Genomic DNA, 27,494 nt, shown 5'->3' with positions numbered 1-27,494 from the left:
ATTTGGGTCAAATAGATCTTATAATTCAAAGAGATGCTTGAGACTCGAGTAGCATATAAGTGACCATTTGAGTAAGAAGTTGATCGACCCTTCCTCAGTGTCTTCTTCTGCTCGAGTGTTCTCATTCAGAAGTAACGGTTATGAGGTGAAATTCCAAAGAAACAAAATCATCTCCAACTAGCTCTTGATAATCATTGAAGGCTAGTGGCATTATACGTCCGACAAAGTTATGGTCGAATGACGTTAAACATTTAAAACCAAAAGGACATAAGACATGACCACCAACTTTAAACATTTCTTGAAACTTATTTTAACCTCGATAAAATTATATTTGGCTCATGATCAAACATTATTGGATTCTTATTTGAAGCTTGTTTGTATTTTGAAGATTTGACCAAGATTAAAAAAATGCTTCAATCAAGGTATGAATTTTTTTTTTATCAATGCTAGAATATGGCTCAAACAACTTTTAGCCAATGTTGATTAAGATTATATCATTTTTCAATGGAACTTCAAGCAAAGTTTAAATTTATTATTGCTCAGAACAATTTCAATCTTTATAATCTTCAAGAGCACATTTTATGAAGTGATTAGATTTAGACATTTTATAGTAATATGAATGTAATCAAAATTTGACATTTTTAGCATTAAAACACCAGCTTGAGACACATGATGGACAATTGAAATATGAAATGTTATAAATATTATGATCTTATTCAATTGAACTAAAATTTGGGATATTTTTTATTCATAGTATATTTTTATTTCTAATTTATTTTATTTACACTCTGAGAAGAAACTAAGACATGTTTGACTCTTCTTATACAATTATTGTTTTGAAAAACCCCAAAAAGAACAAATCAAGGTTGTGATTGTAAGGTGAACCTCTAAATACATACTAATTTTATACAATATATCAAAGGTTAGGTTTGAGGCCGTTTCCTACTGCTTCTTAAAGCAGCTTTCCAGTACAAAATTTTTTATTTTGTTCCAAAAAACTACTTTAACAAACAGCAAGAAATCATCCCAAAACAAGCCTAAATCTTCCCAAAAAACAAGAAAAATATTGGCTTCGTTTGCAACAACTGTCTTTCTGCTTCTTAAAGCAGTTTTTAGTACACAATTTTTTGAACTATAAATTTTTGTACTATAAAGCTGCTTTAGAAAGTAGTAGGAAAGTTGTCTCAAACGAAATCATAACAAGATAAATGTTGAGATCAACAATGCAAATAAAAATTCTTGATTGGCATGAAGTCTCATATAATAAGTATACAGTCATCTGTAAAATATAAGAATATGATATACAAGCAGGTATATGCAAGTCAAAGCAGCCCTGATAATCACAAAGAATAATGAAAAATAATTACATAAAACAAACTCAACTGCTATTGGACTCGTTTGCAGAGCTTGATTTCTGCTCCAGGTCTCTACTGTTTACATAAAAGTAACTTTGCTCATCAGCAAAAGCTGATTGAATGCAGACTGGATAAAATCCTGAATATCGCTTCTCCACTTTAGCAATACCAACATTAAGAATATACTTTGCAAACTCGTGCTTCTGAACTAACGGATCTGCTGTATACTCCTCTATTGGCATCCACTGGAGAAGAAGAAGAACAATGTATCAGAACTATCTTCTTAAGTTCAGGAAAATGAGAAAAACTAGACTTGAATTAGAATTATATATAATCCAAGACCTCGACAATAGTTTTGGAAATAAAAAATGCTGAGAATAGAACAAAATTTTAGGCCTCGTTTGGGACGGCTTTCTTCCTGTTTTTTAAAACTACTTTTTAGTATAAAAATTAAAAATTTTATACTAAAATTCTGTTTTAAGAAGCAGAAAGAAAGCCGCCCCAAATGTTGCCTTAGTCAAGTTTCAAAACTGTCTCCTTTACATTCAAATGAGTGCAATATAAATTTTGATTGAATCTCGATGTATTATACTCATTTCAAAGCAAATCGAATGACTAATAGTACCACCTTGACTAAAATTTGGTTAGAATATCCTGAGCTAATTTTTTCAATGATTCCACGGGATGGAAATGTAGATGGTTATGCGAGAGATTAGCATTAATTTGAATTAAAGCTTCTTTTAAAACAGGGCATCAATAACATTGTATTACCAGTAATATCGTTTGCAAGAATGTAATCATTTCTCATTTTATTCTTACATTGATTTCTGTTGGGTATCATCATATTTATCACAATCTTGAAGACAACTTTGTGCTGAAAATATTTGTAATCAAGTTATCTTTTGTTTAATCATCTAACTGTTAGACCGGTCCAGCCAGTCCCGCTGGGACCGGTTACACGAACAATGGCGGAAGTCTCCGCCTCCTGTACACAGGATCCGACTACACGGTCTTCTCAGAGCTGTTTAGGAAGATTTTTGAAGGGAGCTGGGAGGGAAATTTCAAAGTAGGGGCTGTTTAGAGATTTCCTTTTGAAATGTATGCATTAAATAGTTCATTTTCCTAGGGTTAGGGCATCATGAATTTGACTGAAATTTGAGATCTTGTGTGTTCTTTTGGGCTCTAGCGGCGTCTAGAGATTTGGGAGAGACATATCCTCCTCTCAAATAGATGATCAATTGTATCTTGTTATTTCTCTTCCGTTAATTTGATTATCACAATAAAATTTCTATTTTTCTGATTTTTCCTTTGGAGTTTGGAAAAGTATTCTCGCTGTTTTTTCTGAAATTGATAGGATTTATTTGAAATCTTCAAGTGTTTCCTATCACTAACATCCTACTCCTGTCGGTTGCAAAGATTTCATTCCAAAAGTTATACTATTTCAATATCTCACATGACTCATCTTTTTTTTATATATATCTCACATGACTCATAAAATCTCAATTGGTATCACATATGGACTTAAAGATGTACGTTTCCACGGTAATAAAGATGAGCTTGAATACCTTGGCTGCCTCAATTTCTGATTCTTGCATCTGAATAACAAAGGAAAGAGGACGCAACATGCACAAAAAGAATAAATCCGACTTCTCAAAGAATGACTGGTGGCTCTGCCTGCAAATTAGAGCTCCATAGAAAGTATTATGAATATTTGATAAAATTTGGTTAGCCATGCATTCAACAACATTCAAGCAAATGAGAATATTTGAAGTCGATATTGTCAAGAACAAGTCCTAAGCTTGAAAGCTAAATGCAAAGAAGAATATATTCCCTTTCCTTGATAACCTTTTATAATGCAACTAATACTTTAGCCACTATCACATTTAGTTCAACTTCAAAGTTTCAATTTACCTATCTTAACCATCTATCTTAAAAAATTAACTGCTCACCTTTAATGTACGTTTCATTCAAGGACAACTATTTATATTGGTTTTTCCTTGTAAATCACATCAACAACAACAACAACATCAAGCCTTTATCCCACTACGTGGGGTCGGCTACATGAATGATTTGAATATAAGCATTATTGACTCCTTTCTTTTCAAGAACTCTCCATAGCACTTCTCTTGGAACTTTATCATATGCTTTTTCTAAATCAATAAATATCATATGTAGATCCTCCTTATTTTCTCTATATTTATCCATCAAACCTCTTAATAAATGTATGGCTTCCATAGTCGACCTACCCGGCATGAATCCAAATTGATTTTGAGAAACATTAGTATCACGCCGCAACCTATGCTCCATAACTCGCTCCCATAGTTTTAAAGTATGACACATTAACTTAATACCTCTACAATTCGTACAATCCTGTGCATCACATTTATTCTTAAAAATAGGAATTAACACACTCATTCTCCACTCATATGGCATCTTTTTAGTCTTCAAAATAGGAATTAACACTGCCGTTGCCAGGTCCCAAGTCCTAGATGAGAAAAGTGGAGGGTTGCGTTAGGTAGTCGACAACCAACGTAAAACTTGTCGAACAATAATGACATGAATTCCTTGTAAATCACATCATTGAAAAAAAAAAATCCTTCTAATTTTTTTATTAGAACTCATTAGGAAATACTTAATTTTCTAATTAGCAACTCATTGAAAGGAAGCAAGGGCTCTTCGATCTCCTAAAGTATGTATTTTCAATTGCAAAAGAACATACTACTACAAAATCAAATATACACTTTCACCTCACATTTTTATCTCTTATTGGATGACAAGATGAATGATTTCACAACCATCCCACAAAAAACTACATATTTGTTTAGGACACCTCCAATAAATCTACAATTTTCTTATAATATAAGTTGTAAGAGACCTATTTATTCCGAAAATTGTTTTTCAAAGATTTCTTGTAATCCAACATGACAATAAGTACTTATCTCATTTATACTCTCTCATTCTATAACACACTTCAAAAGATCTCACAATCATCCTACAAGAACCTAAATATATGTTTAGGTCACCACAAATTATCTTTAAGGTATAACTTATAGCAGCACAACTATTTCATCCCAAAATTAATTTGTAAAGATTTCTTGGAATCCAACTTGAAGAGCATAAATAAAACATTTATAATATTCTCATTAATAATAGCTCAATAGCTAGACATTATCTTTAGTTATATTCACTTTAATAATAATTTATATTTCAACTCACTATCATCTGCTTAAGCTAATACATTTTTATCATCACCCTTCCCAACATACAATATCCTTTATAATCTTCCTCTATTTTTTTATCCTTTCCGTGGACATTTATTGTCTTCTAGTATGTTCACCAATTCTCTAACATACATACACAAAGTCTAAAATTCAAGTCATAAATCAAATTTTGGTTTGAAGCTTACTCATCCCTTGCCTACATAGTGGGGGCGTTCTTGAAGTTAATGTCCTAGCCAATCACCCTTTCTATTTCTCACTTGTAAATTATGCCCAAATCAACCTTTCATGCTTCTAACAAAAAATTACAATCTTAATGAATTAATTAGAGGTTCATCTTTCTACACAAGATGCTCTCCTGCTTGTCATCACGACGCGGCACACTTGCTCGACCTCATGGCGTGCCACGTCCATCTGCGTGGACGTCTCCCAAGAGTGTGCCTTTTTTCATGTGTTGTTGCTCTCCCTTGCGACTCCTCTTGTCTACGTAAGCATCTCTTACATGTGAAAGCTTCTCGCGATTAAGCTCGCCTTCCATGCAACTACTAGGAGCTTCTTTGTGTTCACTTGTGCATCACAACATACCCTCTCCTCTGTCATCATTTGCATCATCGTCATTCACGGATGGTAATTGTTCTCACAACTCACATGAGGCTTATTCCTGGTTAATGCATGTTAGGCACTTGTGGTTTGTGGCCTGGAATCATCTCAATCTTTTGCCTCCTTTGTACGACATTTTCCCTCTTTGTTGTGATTATGACCACACTTCAACGGGTGCAAGGCGTTGTCCCCATGGTGTTGGTAGTTGGCACAGACGCCATCTCCAGCCTTATGCCTGGTGTGGATTTCTTGTTGCTCCGATTTGGCTTGTCACTTATCAATTGCACCTATTTTCCTCGTGTCCGGCGTGCCTCCTTGGCCTCCTCAACCTTTGGATCTTTCCTCAATCTCCACTCCATCCATTCCATTGATTGCTCCTCAAGTACTTCCGCGTTGTGATGCTTCCCCTATAGCAACTCCCAATCCTAAATCTTTTCCAGTATGTAATCTCTTTGCGCCACTCGATAATTTACTAAGGCTATGATAGGGATAAGGGTCTTGGTCCGCTACTTGACTCTTCTCGCTTCCCTATATTTTTTCAGCAAGGTCAATATCACATCCGCAGAAGTTGTCATCATCATTTCAAGAGAAATCAGCTCTCACTTTGTTTGACGAAGAGAACTCTAAATTGGCAGAGTATTTTTCTTTCTCCCACAGTTATAAGTTTTCTAAGGGTGTCCTACTGTCCTGATATGGAGGCTGTTCACAGATTCGTGGTCGATCTATGTTTGATTAGAGATTATACCATTATCCTATGCAGATGGTTCCCAATATGCATGATCAAGTGGTCCTCTCATTGTGGCCATATTACTGAACATCCTATTACCATAGTTTGGGTTGTTTTTTACATCTTAAAATTCAATACTTCAATCAATCCATTATGTTCACTGTTAATTTAATTTTTGGTAAATCATTTCAGGTGGATGCTACAACAGACATGCTATTCAGGCTATGAGTGGCTCAAGCAATGGTCAAAATAGATGTTTCAACTCCGTTAAAGAAAGAAATTTAGATTGACTTCACAACTAGTGGCTACTAGCAGAGTATACAGTTTGAAGGCCTTCCTTCTTATTGCTCTTACTGTTAAGTTTTTGGTCACAAGTTCATAGGATGCTTCAGAGCACAGCCAAAGCTGTGAAAATCTCCTAGTATTTGTAGCATTGGGGCTTATAAAAACCGTTCTTCTAATGGAATGGTGGCAGTTCTTAATTCTGCTAATGTTTGTACACAAAACTATGAATCAACTTTTGATCCTACTTGGGAATTTTAATATTTTCCTAGGTTGCTTGCAATGATTAAGAATGACTATACACATACTCATCAAAATTTATTAAATCTGAAGTTCTTCTTGCTGTTTGGGATTTTGTTCATCCAGGCTCTTTATTCATTAACTCTAGGGATAGGATCAACTAGTGGACGAAAAATTTCAAATTCTATCTGCCATAAAGGGAAGAAGAAGCAATAAAATATCCTGTTATTCTCTGAAGTAATCCAGACTTCAATTTAGGCGTTTTTTAATGAGGTCTCTTAGGCCTACTCGCTTTTGTTGTTGGTTCATTTACTATCTGTTGGCTTTATCGATGTATTCTATTTTTTAGTTCTTTTCATCAAGCAATATTATGCATTTGCTTTGCATCATACCTTTTAGTTTGGCAGGTCATAAATTTTATTCTGCTTAAAACATGTCAATCTTATTATTGGGATTTCAAGTTCACAACAATTACCTAACCAAAGAACCCTATAAACACAATGAAAGAGGTTCCTAAATAATATTTGAAATAAATTTTAGGGAATCCCCAAAGAGATTTTTGACCTATTTGTAAAACAAATGGATCAATTCCTTTATTCTTTCTTGTATTCACTAGAATTCAATTTCCTCATTTTGACTCATACTCCAATTTGGAATATTTTTCATATCTTTGAATTTACTAGTTAAACCAATCTATTTTATATTATTTTGGATCAATTTTTAGTAAACCACTTCATATGGATGTTGCCAACGGCAATCCATCCAGGTCATATGTGGTGGCCTTTCAATCAAATCTCATGTTTCTTCACATATAAAGAAACTGCCCAAAATGTTTAACAAAAACTTATCATAATGTTCCAGGCCGCACCCATAATTGAGGAAATCTCCTAAGAACCATAATAATGGGGATTTTTATCTGATAAAATCCTACTTCTAATGTAATGTTTGCAATTCCATCTATTTTTTATCTGGAGTGTACTCAAAAGTCAAAACTTGGAAATAGAACTAGATTTTGCCATGGAATTAGTGATCCAGTCCCTCAGGTGGTTTTTGCTCCATAGTATATTACTAATGTGGGGTTACATTAGATCAAAATTCTCATTTCTAGGATTGCGTGCAAAATGTTTAAATTTTATTTAAAAGGAAAAAAAAATCTAAGAAAGTATACTGTGAATGGAAAGTGAGGATTCATAACCTGAACCTAAATAGTTGAGATAAGTTTGAGGATGATGAAGATATCTATTGGAATTTAAAACTTTATTACTCAAGATCAAATGATAAAACTTCAGAAAGCATTTTCATTTAACTTGTTAAAAATATTAATTTAGATGTAAAAGTTCAAAAATTTGGAAAAGATAAATAGGGACCCATAGAGAGTCCAAGAAAAAAAAATAATATGATGTAAAGAATTTAATTTTTGATAATTTATATGATAAATTAGAAACTAAGGAGCATGAAAGTTATATGTATAAGTTAGTTGAACAAAGAGACTGAAAAAGCAAAGATTTAGTTGAAGAAAGTGCAACAAGGATGAAAATAAAAGAAAAGTGTTTTTATCATTGTACCATAAATGAAATTAGAGATTTTTGTTTTATCATTGTATTAATTAAACCGAAGTTGGAGAGACTTTAAAAAAAAGTATTAATTAATGGATGAATGCATCGGGCCTATTGTGTGATAGAAAAGTGCTCCTCAAACTTAAGGGGAAATTTTATAAGACGGTGGTTAGACCTACAATCCTTTATGGCGCAAAATAATGTTGACCATTAAAAGAGAATGATAAAATTAAGTTAAGTGTTGTAGAGATGAGGATGCTTAGTTGGATGAGTAGTTTTACACTTAGAGATTGAATTTGAAACAAGTATATATGTGATAAGGTTGGTGTAGCACCAATGACAGATAAGATTAGATAGAGTCGCCTTAGATAATTTGGTCACATAACATGTCAGCCTTCTAATGACCTTATTAGGAGAGTAGATGTAATAAATTTAGTCTATATTCAGAAAGATTGACATAGACCTAAAAAGACTTGGTTAGAAAGTATTAAAAATGACTTTTTTTATTAGATTTAAATGAAAATTTGCATCTTAATATGACATAATGGAGAAAAAGATTCATGTAGCCGATCACATGTGGTGGGATAAAGGCTTGCTATTGATGTTGTTGTTAGCCATAAATATAAATTGTTTAATATTCTTCTTCAGGACAAATAAATAGATCAAAATTCGGATAGACAGTATAGAGAATTCAGTAAACCAACAAACCTGAAAGCAAGCACTTCAACAAATTCTGTGTCAATCTGCAACAGTTAAACCACAATTTCTTAGATTTGCACAATGACAATGCGCAGACACAAATGCATTATAAACTTACCCCCGTCTCTTCTTTGACTTCCCTCATAACACCAGTAAATAAATCTTCACCCTGCATAGATAGGAGCCTTAGTATATGCTGAAAGGTAGCATAATCCCTTTTCAGACAAGCTAAATTTTCTCCATCATTATTAGGGAATAATTACTTGGTTGATTACTCCTGTTGGAATCTTCCAGAAACCCAAACCACGTAATTTGCCACTCTTTTCTTGAACCACGAGGATCTGTCAGAAAATGAAATTCATAGACAGACAAAAAAAAACAGCAATCAAGATATTATGATATATATAGTAACACAAATGTTTTGTGAAAAGGAAAAATCAAACAGACGCAACAACATGCAATTTGATTAATTTAATAATTAATATCCAATGAGAAGGCATGGAAAATCAGAAACAATATACTTCAACGTTGAAAGGTGAGGGCTCAAAAAGATACCTCCTTTCTATCATTTACAACAAAAGCACCAACACCCACTCGATGTGTAGCATTTGAGGGTATTGTGTGTTCAGTGGCAGGGATCCAATACACAAGCATCAAATAATTTGGCTCTGCATGATGGTACCAAAAACCCTCCTGCATCAACAACTTACCATGAAGGAAGCTAAAGTATAAATGCTTACCTTGAAGAAAATCTTATTTAAATAGAAAATGGGCATTACTAATCTAACGCACAAATGCATCATGTAGTGGGATCTAATGAAGCCGACCCAAAAGAGTAAGACAAAGGCTAAACATGATGATAATCACCATTTAAATAACCATCGAAATAGCTTTGGTTCAATGATTCTAACAACGTTGCATTCTTCAATCAACAGTAGAAATTTTCCAAAGCTACTTTTCATCCAAATGGGAATATACATGGAAATGGATGTCATATCAAAGAAAAAACAAAAAGAATTTGTTTTAAGGAAAAAAAATTATAACTAGAAAATGATATGAATGCATCAAAAGTAATTACAAAAAATTGAAAAAAAAAAACATGAGACAAGATAGAGATAGATTGATAGTCAAGGATATAAATTTCTTAGAAATATGAAAACTATAAAAAGACTTAATTGGACTGCTTTGCCCAAAGTCTTATGAAAATAGTTAAGTGATGATAGATTTTTTTTATGCCTCTTCCAGTAAATAAAATCTCATATCCACTAGATAGTCAACACTCAGAACGCCCGCATCTGAGTCACCTGACATCTTTTTAGTCTTCAAAAAAATATTAAAAAATTTAGTAAGCCAAGAAATTCCTTCACCTTTTAAGCATTTTCACATCTTTATTGGAATATCATCAGGTCTAACAGCTTTTCCACACTTAACATTTTCTTTAAAGCCTCTCTAACTTTAGTTTTACTAATACGCTGATAAAAATAAAAAATCTTTATTTTCATTTAGGGTGCTAAGGTCACTAAAGTCAATCACATTCTCATAATCCTCATTGAAGAGTTTATAAAAATATCTCATCCACCTTTGTTGAATATCCTCTTCTAATAAAAGCACTTTTTTATCTTCATCCTTAATACACTTCACTTGAACTAAATCCTTACTACTCTTATCTCTATGTTTGGCTAACTTATACATATATCTTTGGTCATCCTTAGTATCTAATATATTATATAAATCATTAAAAGTTAAAATATTTGCATCGCATATTGCTTTCTTAGACTCCTTACGAGCCTCTTTATAACTTTCTCAATTATAAGAATTTTTACATCTAAACTAATTTTTATAATAAATCTTCTTATTTTTTATCCTTTCTTGCATATTTTGATTCCACCACCAACTATTTTTATCACTAGGAGCTTTTTTCTTTTGATACTCCAAGCACATCCTTTTGCAATATTTTTAATAATTAAATGCAAATCCTGCATAAATTTGTGGATAATTTGCCAACAATTGAGGAACAAAGAAGCCTAGCAAATTAAAAAAAAAAAAAACCTAGCAAATTATAATACCTCCTCGTTGGAAGATGAGAGCAGGCTTGTCTTGATACGTGAACGAATGCTTGTGAGAATGTGATATTTTATCTTGATGGGAAAAATAAAGAGAATTAGTTGCTAGATGGCGATGAATAAAATCATGAATCATTTAGCCCACCAACATTTACAAAGGAGTGAGAAGGGTAGGCAGTTTGAGGACTAGTATCCAATATAGATGACGGAGGACGAACCTCTGAGAAATAAAGTGCCACTTGGATAGGAGATCGTGACCTAAATAGGGGTTCATCCAAAGTCCTAGCAGCAGCAAATGTGGGAGTGAGAACGAGAGTGTATGAGTAAGAAAAAAAATGATGACAAATAAGGAAAAGGTTCCAAAACAGAAACGAGAATGGCAACCTTGGCACCATCCTCAATCAACCAAAGTGAGCAAATATGATGTCAAAGGTGAGAGGAAGAAAAATAGTAGAAGGCAACACAATGGCCCTATGTGCAAGAGGGACTGACATCAAATGCCCTGCTTGAGCCTGAGCATAGGATGATCTAGACATTGATGCCATGAGTCGTAAGCCTCAAGGGTCGAAAAAAGCCACGCATAAGACAAGCTCTTGTGACCACATGAATGTGTGTGAATGAGAAGAGAGGGTTCAAGATGCAAGCATGTGTAAGTGTGAATAACACCGAGTTGCAATCATCATGACATGTGCACGAATGAGCTAACAAGTTCGGCCAATCACAATGAGGATGGATAAATCATTCAATGCAAACCGTTAATTTAAGGCATCGTATTGTAGGATCCATAAAACCAAACCAAAATAGTTGGGCTAAGGATAAAAGTGATTTTGATAATTTAAATCACCATCAAAATACTTGGTGCAATGATTCTGCCAATGTATTGCATTCTTCAATAAACAGTAGAAAATTTCCAAAGCTACTTAAATTAAAATGGGGATAGATAGAGATGGACAAGAATAAACAAAATGCTAGATCAAAAGATCATTAAGGATAATCTACACCAACAATAATAGCCATGAGTTGTGACAAGCCAGCCAAATTTTTGTCTATGGAAAAACTTGCAAGATGGGAGCTTGGCATCAAGTCTCTAAAGCAACTTGGAATCAGCAAAAAGAGAAAAAAAAAAGAAGAAAGAAAGAAAGAAGCATCATAATAAGTGGGATGCCAGGGAAATAACAGAGCAACTGCCGAAAAAAAATATGATATGGTCAATCAATAATCAGTTAAAAATCCCAAATGAGACGCTTTTTAGTATTTGCTTTGAAATTAATTCCCTGCACAAATCATACTTGATATTGAAGGCTCTTTCCACAATATCATGAAAAGTCCTTTTTTGATCAACGACTATTTCTGATAGCTTGTAACTGGGAATTCACGCTCGAGAAAAGGAGCCAAAGCAACAATTTAAAACAGCATAGCAACAATATGCGCTTGCGATACTTGACACCAAGGTTTCAACAAACAGTTTTCTAGTGTTTATGCCATATTAAAAATTGAAGATATAAGCAACATAAAAATTGCGCATGTATATTGCACTCTCACATTCAAAAGCCTAGCACAAATGAGTAAAATATGAACACATCTAGGACAGTTCTAATATAAAAGGTCATTTTCCATGTAAATAGCTTCATTCTTTTTGAGAAACACCATCAGAATTACTAAATTCTTTTGTAGATCACGTTCTATACCTTTGAGATGAGAAATATTATGTCAGAAGCGGGTGAATAAAAACTATTACCTTGACAATAATTTGAACAAGGCTGGCGAGTTCAATTGGCAGTTTTATCCAAACACCTTTTATTCCCTGAAATGAAAGAAAGTTGAATTCTTGGTGAAGCCATACCCAAATTGACAAGAAAATGGTTACCATTAGCAACCAAAAGTAAATTAATTGAATATGTGTAGCTCATCAAACATAAAGTGCAAGAAAAGGGAAACATAGAACAATTTTCAAGATATGCACCAATATGATAACGCCCTCAACTAGTTATCCTTTATATATACTACATCTAGATCAACTTCTCTGTAAATAGCTTGTTAGAACCCTAGATAAATTTCAGATCTTCAAAATCACCTTGCAAGATAGTAACTAACCCTTTGCTTGGTAATTTGTTGCTTTTGAAACTGTCATGTCCCTACCCTACTTTTCACTCCTTAGACTGCTTCAAGATCATACGGAATACACTTCCAAAGCCACTTACCCATCTCTATGAGAGTAGAGGCAACCACACAACATTACCCAAAAAAAAAAAAACATCATTTTTGTTATTGATGTGATCTCATTTGGAAACTCAAACTATGGCTTCGTTTGGGACGGCTTTATTACTGCTTCTTAAAGCAATTTTCTAGTACAAAAATTTTTAACGCTGTTTTAGAAAGCAATAAGAAAGATGTCTCAAACGAAGACTAATTCTCTCCTAAATCAAATAAGGGAATATATGGCCTCTGTATTAAAGTTAATCTTGTGACAAATCGCCTTTACGCACATGAATCATTAAAATTAATTTAAAATTGCTTCAACAAAAAAAATAAATTCAGAGCATGTTTAAAGATGATAATGCATTCACCATAAAACACAGTCCATGATCGGAAGAACTATCACCTGTTGCCTCCAACTCCATATAGATAATTTTAGAGACATTTCAAAAGCCCTTGGATCTATTGGTGCTTTCAATTCTACAATGACACCTCCATGGTCATCATTAACTGCAGCTAAGAGATCAATCTGCTCTCCATTGTATGCCGCCAATGATGTCATGATTGAACTTGAAATAGGTGAAATTGATATGGAACTTCAGTTCATCTGAATTGCAAAACAGCTCCAAAATGTGATGGTTTTCCGAATTCAAACGGAAAAATATAAGTGACTATAAAACCAACTGAATTAAAGCATTAAAACTAAAAAATTCTATTGAAATCTGATCGGTTAAAAATTCAAAAGGAAAAAAAATATATATGACTAGCTATAAAATAAACCCAAAGAAAAGCAATGAAACTCAAAGTTTCTATCAAATAGCATTTAAGGTTTCCATAGGTTTTGAAGAGTACAGTTCAGCTACTTCATAGAAAGGGCAAGGCTCCTGCATCAAGCTCCAACAAATTGTGGAGTCGAGGTTGGAGATGCTTATGTGGCATTATCACAAGGAGGGCACTTATGTGAGTCTATAACCCAAGGTGAGACTCAGTTAACCTAATCTTTGCCCATTCTCACTAGATAATCAGCTTTTCAATCGCAATTAAAAAGCAATCACACAGAAGTTTGAGCAAAACAAATGAACATGTGAGAAAAGTTTGGAAAATCTATCTGTCTTAACTAATTTAAATAACTAAAAAAACAAGCAAGTCAAGTCTCCTGTTTGGCATGAACTGAAGAGCACTAGAAATGTCAGCAGAGAGATCAAACTATCTCATCTAAGGCAATTTTAGGACTGACAAAGGCAGAAAAGTAGAATTCAAAAATAAAAATTGATCCCGCCTTCAAAGTGATCAAAATGAATAAAGAAACTCTAGAAATAAAAATTACTAAGTTGCAAGTAGAAGCGTAAGACACAGAGCAACCTTCATATGTAAGCTATAAATTCTACAAGCCCATGGTAAATAAACTCAAGAGCTAATCCGCTCACTACCAAAAAGACAACTTCAACCTCAAATTCGTAAAAAGTGATCAACAGTCAGTTATTGCTCGCTTATAGTAGCCATGAATGGAGCTCCTTCGAAGTGTTCCTAAGGAAGGTGAAAACATGAATAAAAACCAATCAATTCGATTAAATCCAAGTTCTCCTACAAAGCAAATACGTCCATGAAACAAGAAATATCAAGTGGACCGAAATAATTCATTGAAATGCCAGAAGAATTCCGTTCCAGAACTACTTCGATAAATAACAGGGGCAAAAGGTCTAACTGAAAAAAGTATTGAGCTGCTAATAGATAAAAAAAAAATATTGAATCTTGTCAGAACAACGCAGTCGGGGACGATAAAATCCCTGCAGATTTTTTACCTCAAAATGGCCACAAAATCGAAAGAGAAGAACAAGAAATCTCTCAATGAACCATTTTTTGAGGGTTTATATATGCAAAAATCTGCCGTCGACGTATATGACGATGTCGCATCTTTCAGCTCAGCTCATGCACGAATTTTAATGCATAATAAATTTTGACAATTTGATTCTAATACGCATCTCAATTTTATATATTATTTTTGTGATTATTTTGTGCGGAGGCCTAACTAATGTAATTTTGAGATAATGTGTCATGTCATTTTTTCCCTCGGTATTGCGGCTCGGTACCGCTAACGTTGGGCATTTTGATTGGTCTCCGGACGATGTTCTGCGTCCAGCCTCCGCACAAAATAATTTTTTTTTATTTTCGAGGATTTTGTATATCAATTAAGAGATATTGAATATTAGTTTCATATATATTAGGCTGACAACATTTGATCCGACCCGAAAATCCGATCTGAAACCGACCCGAAATTTCCGGTTATGGTTGACTCGTTCAAAGAACGGGAAGGGTTCGGGTTAACCCGATAACCCAAACCTAACCCCCACCTTTTATGAGTAAATAGCCGCGTTGAGAGTTGGAGAGTGGAGACTCGAGCGGGCAGCATATAATTTCATTATTTCGTTCCGTCTGTGCCTTCTGTGATCTGTCTAGGGTTTCTTTTCTCTCTTTCTCTCCATCTCTCCGGTGCCGGAGCACGCCGTCCTCGCATACGTTTCGATTCCGACTTCCGACGTTCTTTGATCTGTTTGTATCTCGTTCTTATTAATATTTTTTGTTATTTTTTAAGACAAAGGTGTTCAGATTTTTTGTTCTTCACATATTCTCTATTTTTTCTGCTAAGGTGCTAAGATTTTTAGAAGATGAATGTGTTCCATGATGTGTTTGTGTTTTGTATCATGTTTCAATTATCTTTTAGGTTATTCTCAGCTAGGGTTTTAAAATTTTATTTGATTAATGGTTATTTTGTACGGATATTGTTCGATAGGGTGTTTAAAATGTTGTTATTGTTGTCTGATTTGTCCCTACTTAGTCTGGTTTGAACCTTTTGCATATTTTGGAAACATTGAGGGCTGAGGCAGTTAGGGCATCATGTATTTTTTCCTTTTTTTGTTATTGACTGCCTGATTGCCTGACTGGTTTGTTGGTTATTGACTCATTGACTTGTTAGGACATCATAATTTTTTTCATTTTGCTACAGCTGCCCCTTTTAGATGTTCAAGTGTTGACTGTTGAATAAAAATATTTTTTACAATTTTACTGTTTAAGTTCAGCTCATATCAGAAATTTTCATGTTTACTATCTTTTTGTTCAAATTTGACATGCAAGAAATGAAGAAATATTTAAATATTTACATTGAGATGTCTTCTAATATTTTTGATAGATGGTGGGCTCTAATACCATTCCTGATAATGCTTTTTTTGATGAAAATGAAGAAGTTGAGCCATCTGAAAATGTGGTTGAGGCATGTAACATTGAATGTAATGAGGGAGGTGAAGTTGCTAAGAAGCATAGAAGAATGACTTCAGTTGTTTGGGGTTACTTTGAGATGTTGCCTAAGCCAAAAGATGGTAAGCCAATGTGCAAATGCAAGAAATGTGGCGTGACATATTGCTGTGATAGTAAAAATGGCACTGCTAACCTAAGATGACACTTGGAAAATTGTAAAAAGAGAAATATGTGTGATATTGGACAACTCATTTTACAAACAAACTCTGAATCATCCATTTCTATGATTGATAGTAAGTTTGATTAGTCAGAATTTCGTGACCTGTTTGTTGCATGTATCATTATACATGACTTGCCCTTCCAGTGTGTTGAGTGGATTGGAGTGTGAGCTCTTCTAACGTATCTTTGTCGGGACTTGCGGTTGTTTTCAAGAAACACTGCACGAAGTGATTGTATGAAATTATTTAGTAAAGAGAAGTGTAATATACGTTCACATTTAACAAAATTGAGAAGTAGGGTGTGCTTAACATCGAACCTTTTGAGTTCTATTTACACATATGGGTTTATTTGTTTGACAATGCATTTTATAGATAATGATTGGCATTTGCAAATAAAGATTATCAGCTTTGGTTTCATGCTGCCCCCTCATGATGGCATTGCATTGTTTGAAAAGTTACAGTCTCTTGTTATGGAGTGGAAAATTGATACCAAACTTTTTAGCATTACTTTGGATAATGTTTCAGCAAACAATACCTCAGTTGAATTTATAAGAAATCATTTATGTTTACGTGGTGCTTTGCTTTGTGATGGTGAGTTATTTCATATTCGTTGTACCGCACATATTGTTAATCTCATAGTTCAAGATGGTTTGAAGGAGGTTGATGCTTCAATAATTAAAATCCAGGAGAGTATTAAGTATGTAAAAGTCTCTTAAGCGAGAAAGCAAAAGTTTCTTGATTGTATCAAACAGAGTTGTCTAAATGGAAGGAGAGGTTTGTGACAAAATATTCCAACTAGATGGAACTCCACTTTTATCATGCTAGATAGTGATATCTACTATCAACGAGCTTTTCAACATTTAAAATTGGGTGATTCAAATTATAGGAATTGCCCAAGTAGTGTTGAGTGAGAGAAAGTTGAATCTATTTGCAAATTCTTGGCTCCTTTCTATGAGATAACATGTATTATATCTGGATCAAAATACCCAACTGCAATTTTATATTTTCTGTGTTTCTACTGCTTATGCATCATTGAAACATGAACTCTTAGGTGTACATGAATACATCAAAAGAATGGCAACATGAATGATAGTCAAATTTGAGAAATATTGGTCTACATTTTCTGTTATATTGGCTATAGCTGTCATTTTAGATCCACGATACAAATTTGCTTTTGTTGAATGGTGCTATATAAGACTATATGTAAGTGATTACCAATAAGAAGTAATACTAGATCAATAAGTATAATGGCATCAGAAAGTGCTTTCAGTAATAACGGTAGAATACTAGATCAATATCGAAGTTCACTAAAACATGATATTGTTGAGGCGCTTGTCTGTGCAAAGGATTGGTTGTATGCATAACAGGGTGGTTTATTCTTCAACATTCTTTTATTTATTTATTTTTTCACATTTAGTGGTAGAGCTCAAATTCCTATTTTTTTTTTTTTTTTTGCAGTAGTTCATGACACAGAACTAGATGCTGTTACGGATGATATCATTGATTTACATGTCACTCAAACTGATGCAGAACCGACTGAAAGTTCAGTTATTAGATGATTCTTGTTTAACATTTCAGTTGAACCTGTGGTTAACATTTTAGTTGGACTTGTTTGTTGTTTTTATTTGGACTACTGGACTTCTGGTTGCTGTTTAATTTAGATATTCTGTTAAGTGTTATGTGTGAAGTTAGAACTTAGAACTGGTATGTTGGATATTTGGTTGTTGAAATGCTGCATAATGAAGTTGTTGTTTGGTTGCTAAAATAATATTTGGTTGTTGTTTAATTTAGATATTCTGTTAATTGATATGTGTGAAGTTAGAACTAAGGCTGTTGGACATTTAGTTGTTGTTTGGTTGTTGAATTAGGGTTGTTTGGCTGGTGGAACAACATTTAGTTCTGTTTGGTTGCTGAAACAACTTTTAGTTGCTGTTTGGTTGCTTAAACAACTTTTAGTTGTTGTTTGGTTAGTGAAACACTAAAACAACATTTGTTTCTGAAATAATATTTGGTTGCTATTTTATTTCAGCTGCATTGTGAAGTTGCTAGCAAATAAAAACTACCTGCTGTTTGATTTACAAATTCTCCTATTCATGATGATAGCTGATATTTTTTATTTTCTTTTGCTATTTCAGTTTGAATGATACTGAAATGAATTAAGGCTTTTCATATAAAGTCGTTACTAGCTGCTACTTTATGTTTATATTTCAGTTCTGGTTGTTGTTTGCCTCATTGCCAATTCGGCTGCTGCTTTCTATTTCCTGAAAGGTTGAAATTCATATGAAAATTTGAGGAGCTGGGAGTCGTATAAGCAATGAAGCAATGATGATTAACCTTCTAAAATGCAAGTGGGCGCTGGACGTTGGGAGGTGTATAAGTGTAACTTCTTATGTGCTATTACAATTTACAACAAGGTGATATTTATATTATCTTAGAAATTAGAAAGACTAAAAGAGTAGATTAGCAGAATAGTTGAGTAGAACATATATTAAGTTATTATAAATTGTCACCTTTGATGATAATTTGTTAGCAATGATGAATGATCTCATTATGAAATTAATGATTTGGAGGGTTTAATCTGAGCAGAGCAATATATATTATTACATAATACATATTATAGTTTGCAATCTTTATATTCTGTTTTATTGCAGCCTTGCAGGTCATTGCAGTTTTGAATTTGTTATTTCGAGGAGCATTTAAATTAGATTTATTGTAAATTATTTTTGTAATTTATAAATTGAATTGAGCCATTGATTTTGACATGAAATGATTCTTTTTTTTTTTTTATTTTTTTTTTTTGTTGATATGGACTTCTTATTTTTTATCAACTAACATAAACTATGTAGTTGAAAGTTACAATTTTTTTTAAATAAAAGTGAGTCCACTATTTGGCTCTTTTATTATATAGGTCAATTAAATCGATCAAAATCAAATGAGGTCAGTTTCAACCCAGATCTTATCTTACTGATTAACCATTTTAACACCCCTAATTTAAATAAAAAAGTTATATTATATCTTAGATAAAATTTAAATGTTTGAATTTATGTTAAATTAATAGTAAACTAAAATTTTTGAATTATATTAATCTCAATATAAATTTATAGACTTAATTTGAAACTTTTTTCCCTATACAAAATAAATTAAAATATTATGAATATAAATTTATAATCTCTAAAAATTCATCTTAGATGTTTTCACTTAGTAGAGACAATTGGAATGCCTAATTAGATGATTGGAAAAAAAATGATATAAGTCACCATTCCAAAACAAAATTTATATATGTCACCATCAATTTTATAATTATTTTTCTACCATTTTTTTTCTTATCTCAATCCAACTCATGGCTTAAATTATAAATTTATTCAATTTTTTTCAGGTGATATACTAAAAAAAACTTCAATACTTCAACAAATAAGTGCAAATAATCAATATATTATGCATAGAGTTTGAAGATTTTGAAACAAATCATTATGAGTTTCTCTATATTTTTCTTGATTTTTCTCTAATATTATTTTTAAATAAAACTTGAAGATGTATCATAAAATTCTACATATGCATATAATAGTTATATAAAAAATTTGTATGTATGTATCTATGCATTCATTAAATGCATAATATTGCATATGCATATGTGACAAAAGCTTCTTATAATATTATTTTATCATACTTTAGCTTTGCATTTTAGTCAATGTTATGTTCATAATAAAAAAAATAAAGCATTTGGGTTATTATATTATTATTCCATCATTTGATAACCTTATCTATCATTGAGAATTTGAGTTTTTAGTTTCTTATTTGATTTATAGCATGAAATTTCATTAATTCTAGTAAGTTTAGTGTTATGTAAATAAAGAGAAAAATTTGAAGATTAAGGATGTAAATAGGATAAATCTGAGTGTTGTGTATGTAAATCTCCCTTTGTTGTAATTGTTTTTAAAAGGCATATTTGTATTACTTGACATGTCATATGCATGATTATATTTTATTGATGCAAATTATATGAGAATTATATAAGTAGCATTCAAAACTTTTCTATTTATAAAACTAATACCAATATCAATTTACTGAACTATTGAACTTATGTGATTGTGCATGCCACGATAAAAATTATTAGAATTATTTGACTGCAACAATAATAAATCTTTATCCTTGTGGGCTCTGAAAAATCGTGCCCTGGCCTTCCCTGCTTTGCTTTAGGGGGGAGTTTTAACAGATTAAGTTTTGGGGTAAATTTTCAGAAGACATATTGGGTTTATAGATAAGTCACTACCAAGAGATTTCACCCTCATTTTGCGAGGACTTTATAATATGAGTTCTGGTTTCCTATAGGCGCAAGCCCCTATATTTAATTATCCCTCCTAATCATGAAAGAGAACTTTCGATTAAGGCTAATCATCTAATGAATATGTTGTATTCGTAAATACGTGATATCCAACCTTTAATAGCATAATAGGTTTGGGGGTTTGAAAATTTGATATTTAAAAATAGAAATTTCACGATTTTACACTTAAAGCAGATCATTAGGGGAGTGATGATAAGTCAGATCAAGATCCCATTGTTCTATAGTCCCGGGCCATCGTGCTCCCTGGTCTACTTAGTCAGAGGAGGTAGTCAACCCAACCTAACAGAAGGACCACTGTCAGCAACCATGGGTTGTGTCATCCATAGGTACCTTTGTAAATACTAAAAATTCTTATGAGATATATGTAATTAACCCTGTGATTATTGACTTATCCTATGCTATCTTATGCTAAAAATCCAAATTTGTAGAACTCAATAAATTATTAATTGAAAAAATAAGAAATCAACATGATTATCTTATATGTAATGCAAAAAATTGAATAATTTTATTTGCAATTTAAACAAATTGTTTATTTCAAATTTTTACAGGCAAGAACTAAGATATAGAGAACTTAGTTCAACATGCAAAAACATAATTAATCAAATTATTTCATATATCAATTTCATATAATTTAAAATTCTTTAAATTCAAGAAAGTAGATATTCTTAGTAATTTAAGAAAAAATTTTGTTTGGGATATATAAAAGTTGTTCTTCAACTCAAAAAACAAAGGAAAAATATTAGGTCAAACATCATTAATTTTCTTATACAACACTAATCTTAAAGCAAATCTAATGTTTTTTAAACTCATAATAATATAATTTATATCGTCATATTCTATCATAATTTATTTTCAAATTTAAAAATATATTATTGAGAAATACAATGATCTCCACCAGCTCCACAGCCCAACCTGATCGAGCTCGAGTTCAAACTAGAGCACCAGCCCACAATGCTAACGACAAAATAAAGAATCATATTTATCAACAAACAATATATTCCATGATATGATTTGAGGCATTACAATGATCCTCTTTTAAATCACATAAAAAAGAAAAAGCAAAAACAACCAATTAATTTTCTTAATATATAAATAAGATCATCTTCTCAAAATCCAAAGCATTTATTACTCTAAAAATTAAGAATTTGTTTCGGATAACTTTCTTACTGCTTTATGAAATAATTTTTCAGTACGAAAGTTTTAAATTCAAAAAAATTTTGTACTAAAAAACTGTTTTTATAAAACAATAAAAAAATTATTCCAAATGAAATCTAATGGTCGATTTGGAACAACTTTTTCACTACTTCATTATGATTTATCAAAATTTTTGTGATGAGAAACTATTTTTATTTAAAAAAAAAAAAATTATGAAGCTCAAAATATCTTTAAGAAAAGTTGTCTTCCACCTTTACAGAGGCTGCAGCCAACCAAACAAAACCCTAATCACTCACCCGCGCAATGCAGTCCTCCTACTAACAACCTGCTGACCATATCCATGGCTGACTCTCTGCACCTCAATGGCCCCAAAGACCCCGTACACGCTGGCCCCATCGCTCCCGCTCCTCGTCAACTCAAGATCCTCCTCCCCTTCTTCCCCTCCTTCGTCATCCATAGCCATCAGCTCCTCCTGATACTTGACGCTCTTGATTCTAATCATACCTGGGGCAACCACGTCACTAATCGCCTGACTCGACGCATCCTTTTCCGCGAAATCGTCCGCGAGCTTGCGGTTCTTGACCGGATCGGCGGCGGCGGCATTCCCCTGCAAGATCGCGAGGACCTTCCGCATGGATGGCCGGCGATCGGGCTCCGACTGAACGCATCGGGCCGCGGCGTGGAGGATTCGGCGGAGCTGGAAATCGTCGTACTGTCCCTGGAGCCGGTGGTCCACGAGATTGGAGAGTTGATCGGTTGCGATGAACGGATCGACCCATTCGGTGATCGTGCGCTTGACGCCGCCGGGAAGACGTTCGATGGGTTTACGTCCGGTGACGATTTCGAGGAGGAGAATGCCGAAGCTGTAGACGTCGCAGCTTTCAGATACCTTGCCCCACATTGCGTATTCAGGGGCGAGGTAACCTAGGGTTCCTTTGACGCGGGTGGTCATGTGGCTCACGCCTTCAGGGATGAGCTTCGCGAATCCGAAATCGGCCACCAGTGGTTCGAAATTGGAGTCGAGGAGGACGTTGCTGGCTTTGATGTCGCGGTGGATGATGTGCGGCGTCACTTCGTGATGCAGGTACCTGTCATCAAATTCATCACAAGAACAACATTTCATTGCAGAATTATGATTCAGAGCTTTCAGTTCGATTGAGTTTTCATAAAACTAAAAAAAAAAAAAAACGATCGAAGAGAAATTGGAATCGTTTGAACTGGGTGGAGCCCCATAGTTTTTCACCTTTTTTGGATTTTTCATGGAAAAAATCTTATGTTGTTTGTGTTGGATAACCACACAATGTTGAAACGTAAAATTTTGACTCTATCGCCACGTATATAATATTAAAGTTAATTAAATAATTATGTATTATATTTATGTATGAAATTTATTAGTTGAAAAATTATTTTGAACAAATTTGAAATAGAATATGATACATGAATTTCCTCCTACTAACCTTTTTGAAAGGTTGTATAGGAACAAGTATTAGGTCAAGACAACATCGGATGTAGCTCTACATCCGGAGGCCAATAATATATCGCCACGTGCTCTTACTCTTTATCGTGTGGCCTGACGACCCGACCTGAACCGGAACCCAATACTGCTATGTTCGGGTATTGCTCGGTATTACTAGGTATTGCTAGGTACTGTTTGACAATAACGAGAAGTACCGCTATGTCAAGACAAATACATAGCAATACCGAGCAATATCGAGCAATACCTTGCAATACGATGTAGCTCTACATCCGGAGGCCAATAATATATCGCCACGTGCTCTTACTCTTTATCGTGTGGCCTGACGACCCGACCTGAACCGGAACCCAATACTGCTATGTTCGGGTATTGCTCGGTATTACTAGGTATTGCTAGGTAGTTTGACAATAACGAGAAGTACCGCTATGTCAATACAAATACATAGCAATACCGAGCAATACCTAGCAATACCTAGTAAAACCGGGGTATTGCTAGCTATTGGTTTTGACATAATGGTATTTCTCGTTATTGCCGAGTAGTATCAAACAATACCTAGCAATACCCCGGTCTGCACAAATCAACCAATACATAACAATCCCGAGTTCGGTCCGGGTCGGGTCGTCGGGCCGCACGGTAAAGAGTAAGAGCATGTGGCACCATTTTACTGGCTTACGAACGTAGATCTACGTCAGGACACCAGGCCTAATAAAAATTCATTTTATAGAGCTTGTATTATTAATTATTTTTTTGTAATTAGAGCAAAGAAACAAGAAAAAAAAAATAGATGGAAGCACAGACAAGTGTTACATAAAATATGAATGATTTTTTATTAAGTCAAATTTTTTTATAATAAAAATTTGATTTTGGCACATATGTCTAAGCTTTTAGTGTGAATTGATGCCATGTGAAGGTCCTTTTTTTGTAATTTTAAAAATAAACTTGGTCTAATGTGACATTTTGTCATATTTATGTAGTGTGAAAATTTTTCTTGCTAAATCCAATGCAAGGTATCAAGCTGAACACAAATAACAAAAATAATAATATTTTTTTTTCAACAAAATTTTTGATCTTATATGTAAAGTCTTATTTATTTCTTGGTTGCGATGTAAAGAAGGAATATTTATTACTATCATCATCATTATTCTTTTGACCCTCACCAACTATTTTAATTGTACTCTATGGTTCCTATTTGTTTATTAATCTACAATGTAAATGCTATATGTGTAAGTCGGGTCGAGTCTAGTTAAGTATCTGCTTTATCAAATTAAGCTCGAACGTGAGCTCAAGGTTATTACTGAGCTCGAGCATGACTTGTTAAAAAATTTTCAGCTCGAGCTCAGTTGTAAAACTCTAGCTCGACTTGATTATTGAGCTCAATTTCTTAGTTTTTAATTAAAATTTTCAATTTCCTAGTTTTAATTTCAATATAGAAATAATTTTTTAAAAAATAAAAATATATTATATAATGCTAATTTAAAATTAATTTTTAATTATATTTTAAGTTAATCGACCAACTTAACAAATTTACAAGCCGAGCGATGTTGAGCTTGAGTTCGAGCTCGTGGTTCAATAAGCTGAACTCGTGATTCGTGAGCTCGTGCAGCTCGTGAGCTGCTTGGCTCACTTACACCCCTACTTAGGCTTCGTTTGGACCGGCTTTCTTGCTGCTTCTTAAAGCAACTTCATAGTACAAAAATTAAAATTTTTATACTAAAAAACTGATTTATGAAGCAACAAAAAAGTCATTCATCGCAATCGAAACCTTAATGTCAAATTTTAACGCAATTCTTCATAAGAACTTAAATTAAAGAGAGAGAGAGAAATGAGGATGAAAAGAACTTACACAAGTGCTTCAGCAGATCCCATAATAATATTAATCCTTTTCTTCCAGTTCAGTCGCATTTCGCCTGTGAATTGTCCATGAAGATGAGACAATAAGCTGAGATTGGGCATATAATCGTACACAATCAGCCTCTGATTTGCTCCAGCACAGTATCCTCGAAGCCCCAACAGGTTCTTATGCCTCACTCTTCCCAGTATCTCAACTTCCACAGCAAATTCCATTTCAGCTTTCGAATTTATAGTTTTCAGTTTTTTCACAGCAATCTGAGAATAATTGCAAAATGTAATTGTTTTAGTATTTTATTGCACTAATTATATTCAAATAATGTTGATGAAGAAAATTGTAAATCTAATTCATCCAATCCAACAAATTCTTAATTTTTAACTACTTTACCTGAAAGGAATCTAAGCTAATTTATAAAATTTAAATGGTTACATCTTTAAAAAATTTCTCGCATCATTACAAATGATTAAATTATCACAAAAATTAACAAACTAATTATACTAGTTTAGGGTTTTGTGTGTGTAGTTCAAAATCTATGGCTTTAGAGAAATTATTCTGTGCAGAGGCTGGATGCAGCTCTATGTCAGGAGATCAATCAAAATGCGTCACGTTAACGGTACCGAGCCGCGGTACTGAGTGAAGGGGCGACATGGCGCATTCTGGTTGGTCTTCGAGCGGTGTTCGGCATCCGCATAGAATAATTAATCTTATATTATACAAAGGGCAGCTTTCTGAGCGACAATTTTGCTTTTTGGACCCGTTTTTTTCTTGTTGTTTAAAAAAAATTATGATGAAAAGCCATTTTTTACAACCATATCAACTCAAGCGTAGAAGTTGCGAGAAAACTACTGCCTAATTTTCAAAATAGAAGATATTTATAATACCCGCAACAACTTTCAATCATGTTATTTTTCTCATATCAGCTTAGCAAATAGCTCTATAAAAGGCTAAAGCTGCCGCAAACAGACCCTAATTGTGAAGATAATGTTAGATGCATAAGTAAAATCATCACTATGCTCTAATTTTACTTAAAATATGCTCATTTAAATGTATTTAAATTGTTTTTTTTTTAAAAAATTACCTGATGGCCATCAGTAGTCTTCCCCCAATACACAGTGCCAAACCCTCCCTCTCCAAGCTTATACTCCTCGCTGAATCCATTAGTGGCCGCATGAAGCTCCTTATAAGTAAACAACCTCCATGTCGAGCTCTGTTCCCCTCCACTCACAAACCTATTAACCCAACAAAAAAAACATTGAAATGAAGAGAGAGAGAAAAATTATTACTTCCGGCGTCCAGATTCATCTGGAGGCGCGTCCCGCCGAATCCGGATGCGCCATGTCACTTGGACCCGTGCATCCGGGTGGGTGACGTGACGCGTCCGAATTTGCCTCCGGACGATTCGAACGCCGGACATAATAATTCAGAGAGAGAGAGAGAGAGAGAGAGAGAGAGAGAGAGAATGATACTGTTTTTTGGTCTTCGATCCACAGCAGATGCTGGTATTGGAGCCCATAGGGAAAGATATGGAGAGCAGAGCTTCGAGGCTGCAGCCTTGCTAATTTCTCTGTGCTTATTTGATAACTTGGCTAGTTGTAATCTTCCTTTTATTAAATACAATAGAAGCCATGGCCCATACTTGTTTTTTTTTTTTTTACTCGTATTTTCTTTTAATAAACCTCTTTCAAAACTGTAGCCGGCTAAGGCCGGCAACATTACAAACTCAAGAAATCAATGAATCAAGTGTTTGCCACAAACATCAAACATGCTTATTATCAATACATTCTTCCTCATTTATATATATATATATATAACAAAATATACTGGCATTTGTAAGGTTTCGTTTGGAATAGCTATCTTAATATTTTTTAAAATAAATTTTTAGTATAATTTTTTTAACTAAAAAGCTAATTAGAAAGCAGTAAGAAAGCTATCCCAAACGAAGCCTACGAGTTTTCAAGCCAACTCAAACATTTTTCGGATCTCACTTTTTTTTTTGACTTTCAAATGAATTTATTTGTGCATTTCTATTCAAACAAAGGATTTGTTTAAGACAACATTATTACTGTCTAAAACAGTTTTTAAAGAAATTTTATACTTAAAAATTAATTCGTCGAGAGGCAAAAAAAGTTGTCCCAAATGAAGCCAAAACCTAAAATGTTACTCATTGCATCTTTATATATATATATATATATATGAAATCTCTCCCTTCTTAGAACTTTTATTTGATCCGGTGACCGGACGTAGCTCTACGTACGGTCACCACTGAGA

The 27,494-nt window shown here is 33.6% G+C and overlaps 2 protein-coding genes across 2 annotated transcripts; both read right to left on the bottom strand.

Annotated features, from left to right (window-relative positions):
• Positions 1-1,224: 1,224 nt before the first annotated feature.
• LOC110101246 (nudix hydrolase 2) lies at positions 1,225-14,819 on the bottom strand. Its single transcript, XM_020829056.2, has 9 exons — positions 14,739-14,819; positions 13,343-13,543; positions 12,479-12,544; positions 9,233-9,370; positions 8,941-9,018; positions 8,796-8,846; positions 8,687-8,721; positions 2,921-3,029; positions 1,225-1,600 (listed from the first exon to the last, which is right to left on the bottom strand). Exons 2-9 carry the CDS (start codon positions 13,496-13,498, stop codon positions 1,379-1,381), a joined length of 855 nt encoding a protein of 284 aa, XP_020684715.1. The 5' UTR covers positions 13,499-13,543; positions 14,739-14,819; the 3' UTR covers positions 1,225-1,378.
• Positions 14,820-22,113: 7,294 nt separating this feature from the next.
• On the bottom strand, positions 22,114-27,021 carry LOC110101221 (putative serine/threonine-protein kinase). Its single transcript, XM_020829022.2, has 4 exons — positions 26,693-27,021; positions 26,305-26,455; positions 25,221-25,483; positions 22,114-22,991 (listed from the first exon to the last, which is right to left on the bottom strand). The coding sequence occupies exons 1-4, from the start codon at positions 26,737-26,739 to the stop codon at positions 22,196-22,198; spliced, it is 1,257 nt and encodes a 418-aa protein (XP_020684681.1). The 5' UTR covers positions 26,740-27,021; the 3' UTR covers positions 22,114-22,195.
• Positions 27,022-27,494: the final 473 nt, after the last annotated feature.

This window comes from Dendrobium catenatum, unplaced genomic scaffold, assembly GCF_001605985.2.
Source record: "Dendrobium catenatum unplaced genomic scaffold, ASM160598v2 fragScaff_scaffold_1220, whole genome shotgun sequence".
Taxonomy (NCBI): domain Eukaryota; kingdom Viridiplantae; phylum Streptophyta; class Magnoliopsida; order Asparagales; family Orchidaceae; genus Dendrobium; species Dendrobium catenatum.
Note: the sequence above shows the minus strand (reverse complement) of the source record. Positions and strands in the feature narration are given on the sequence as shown.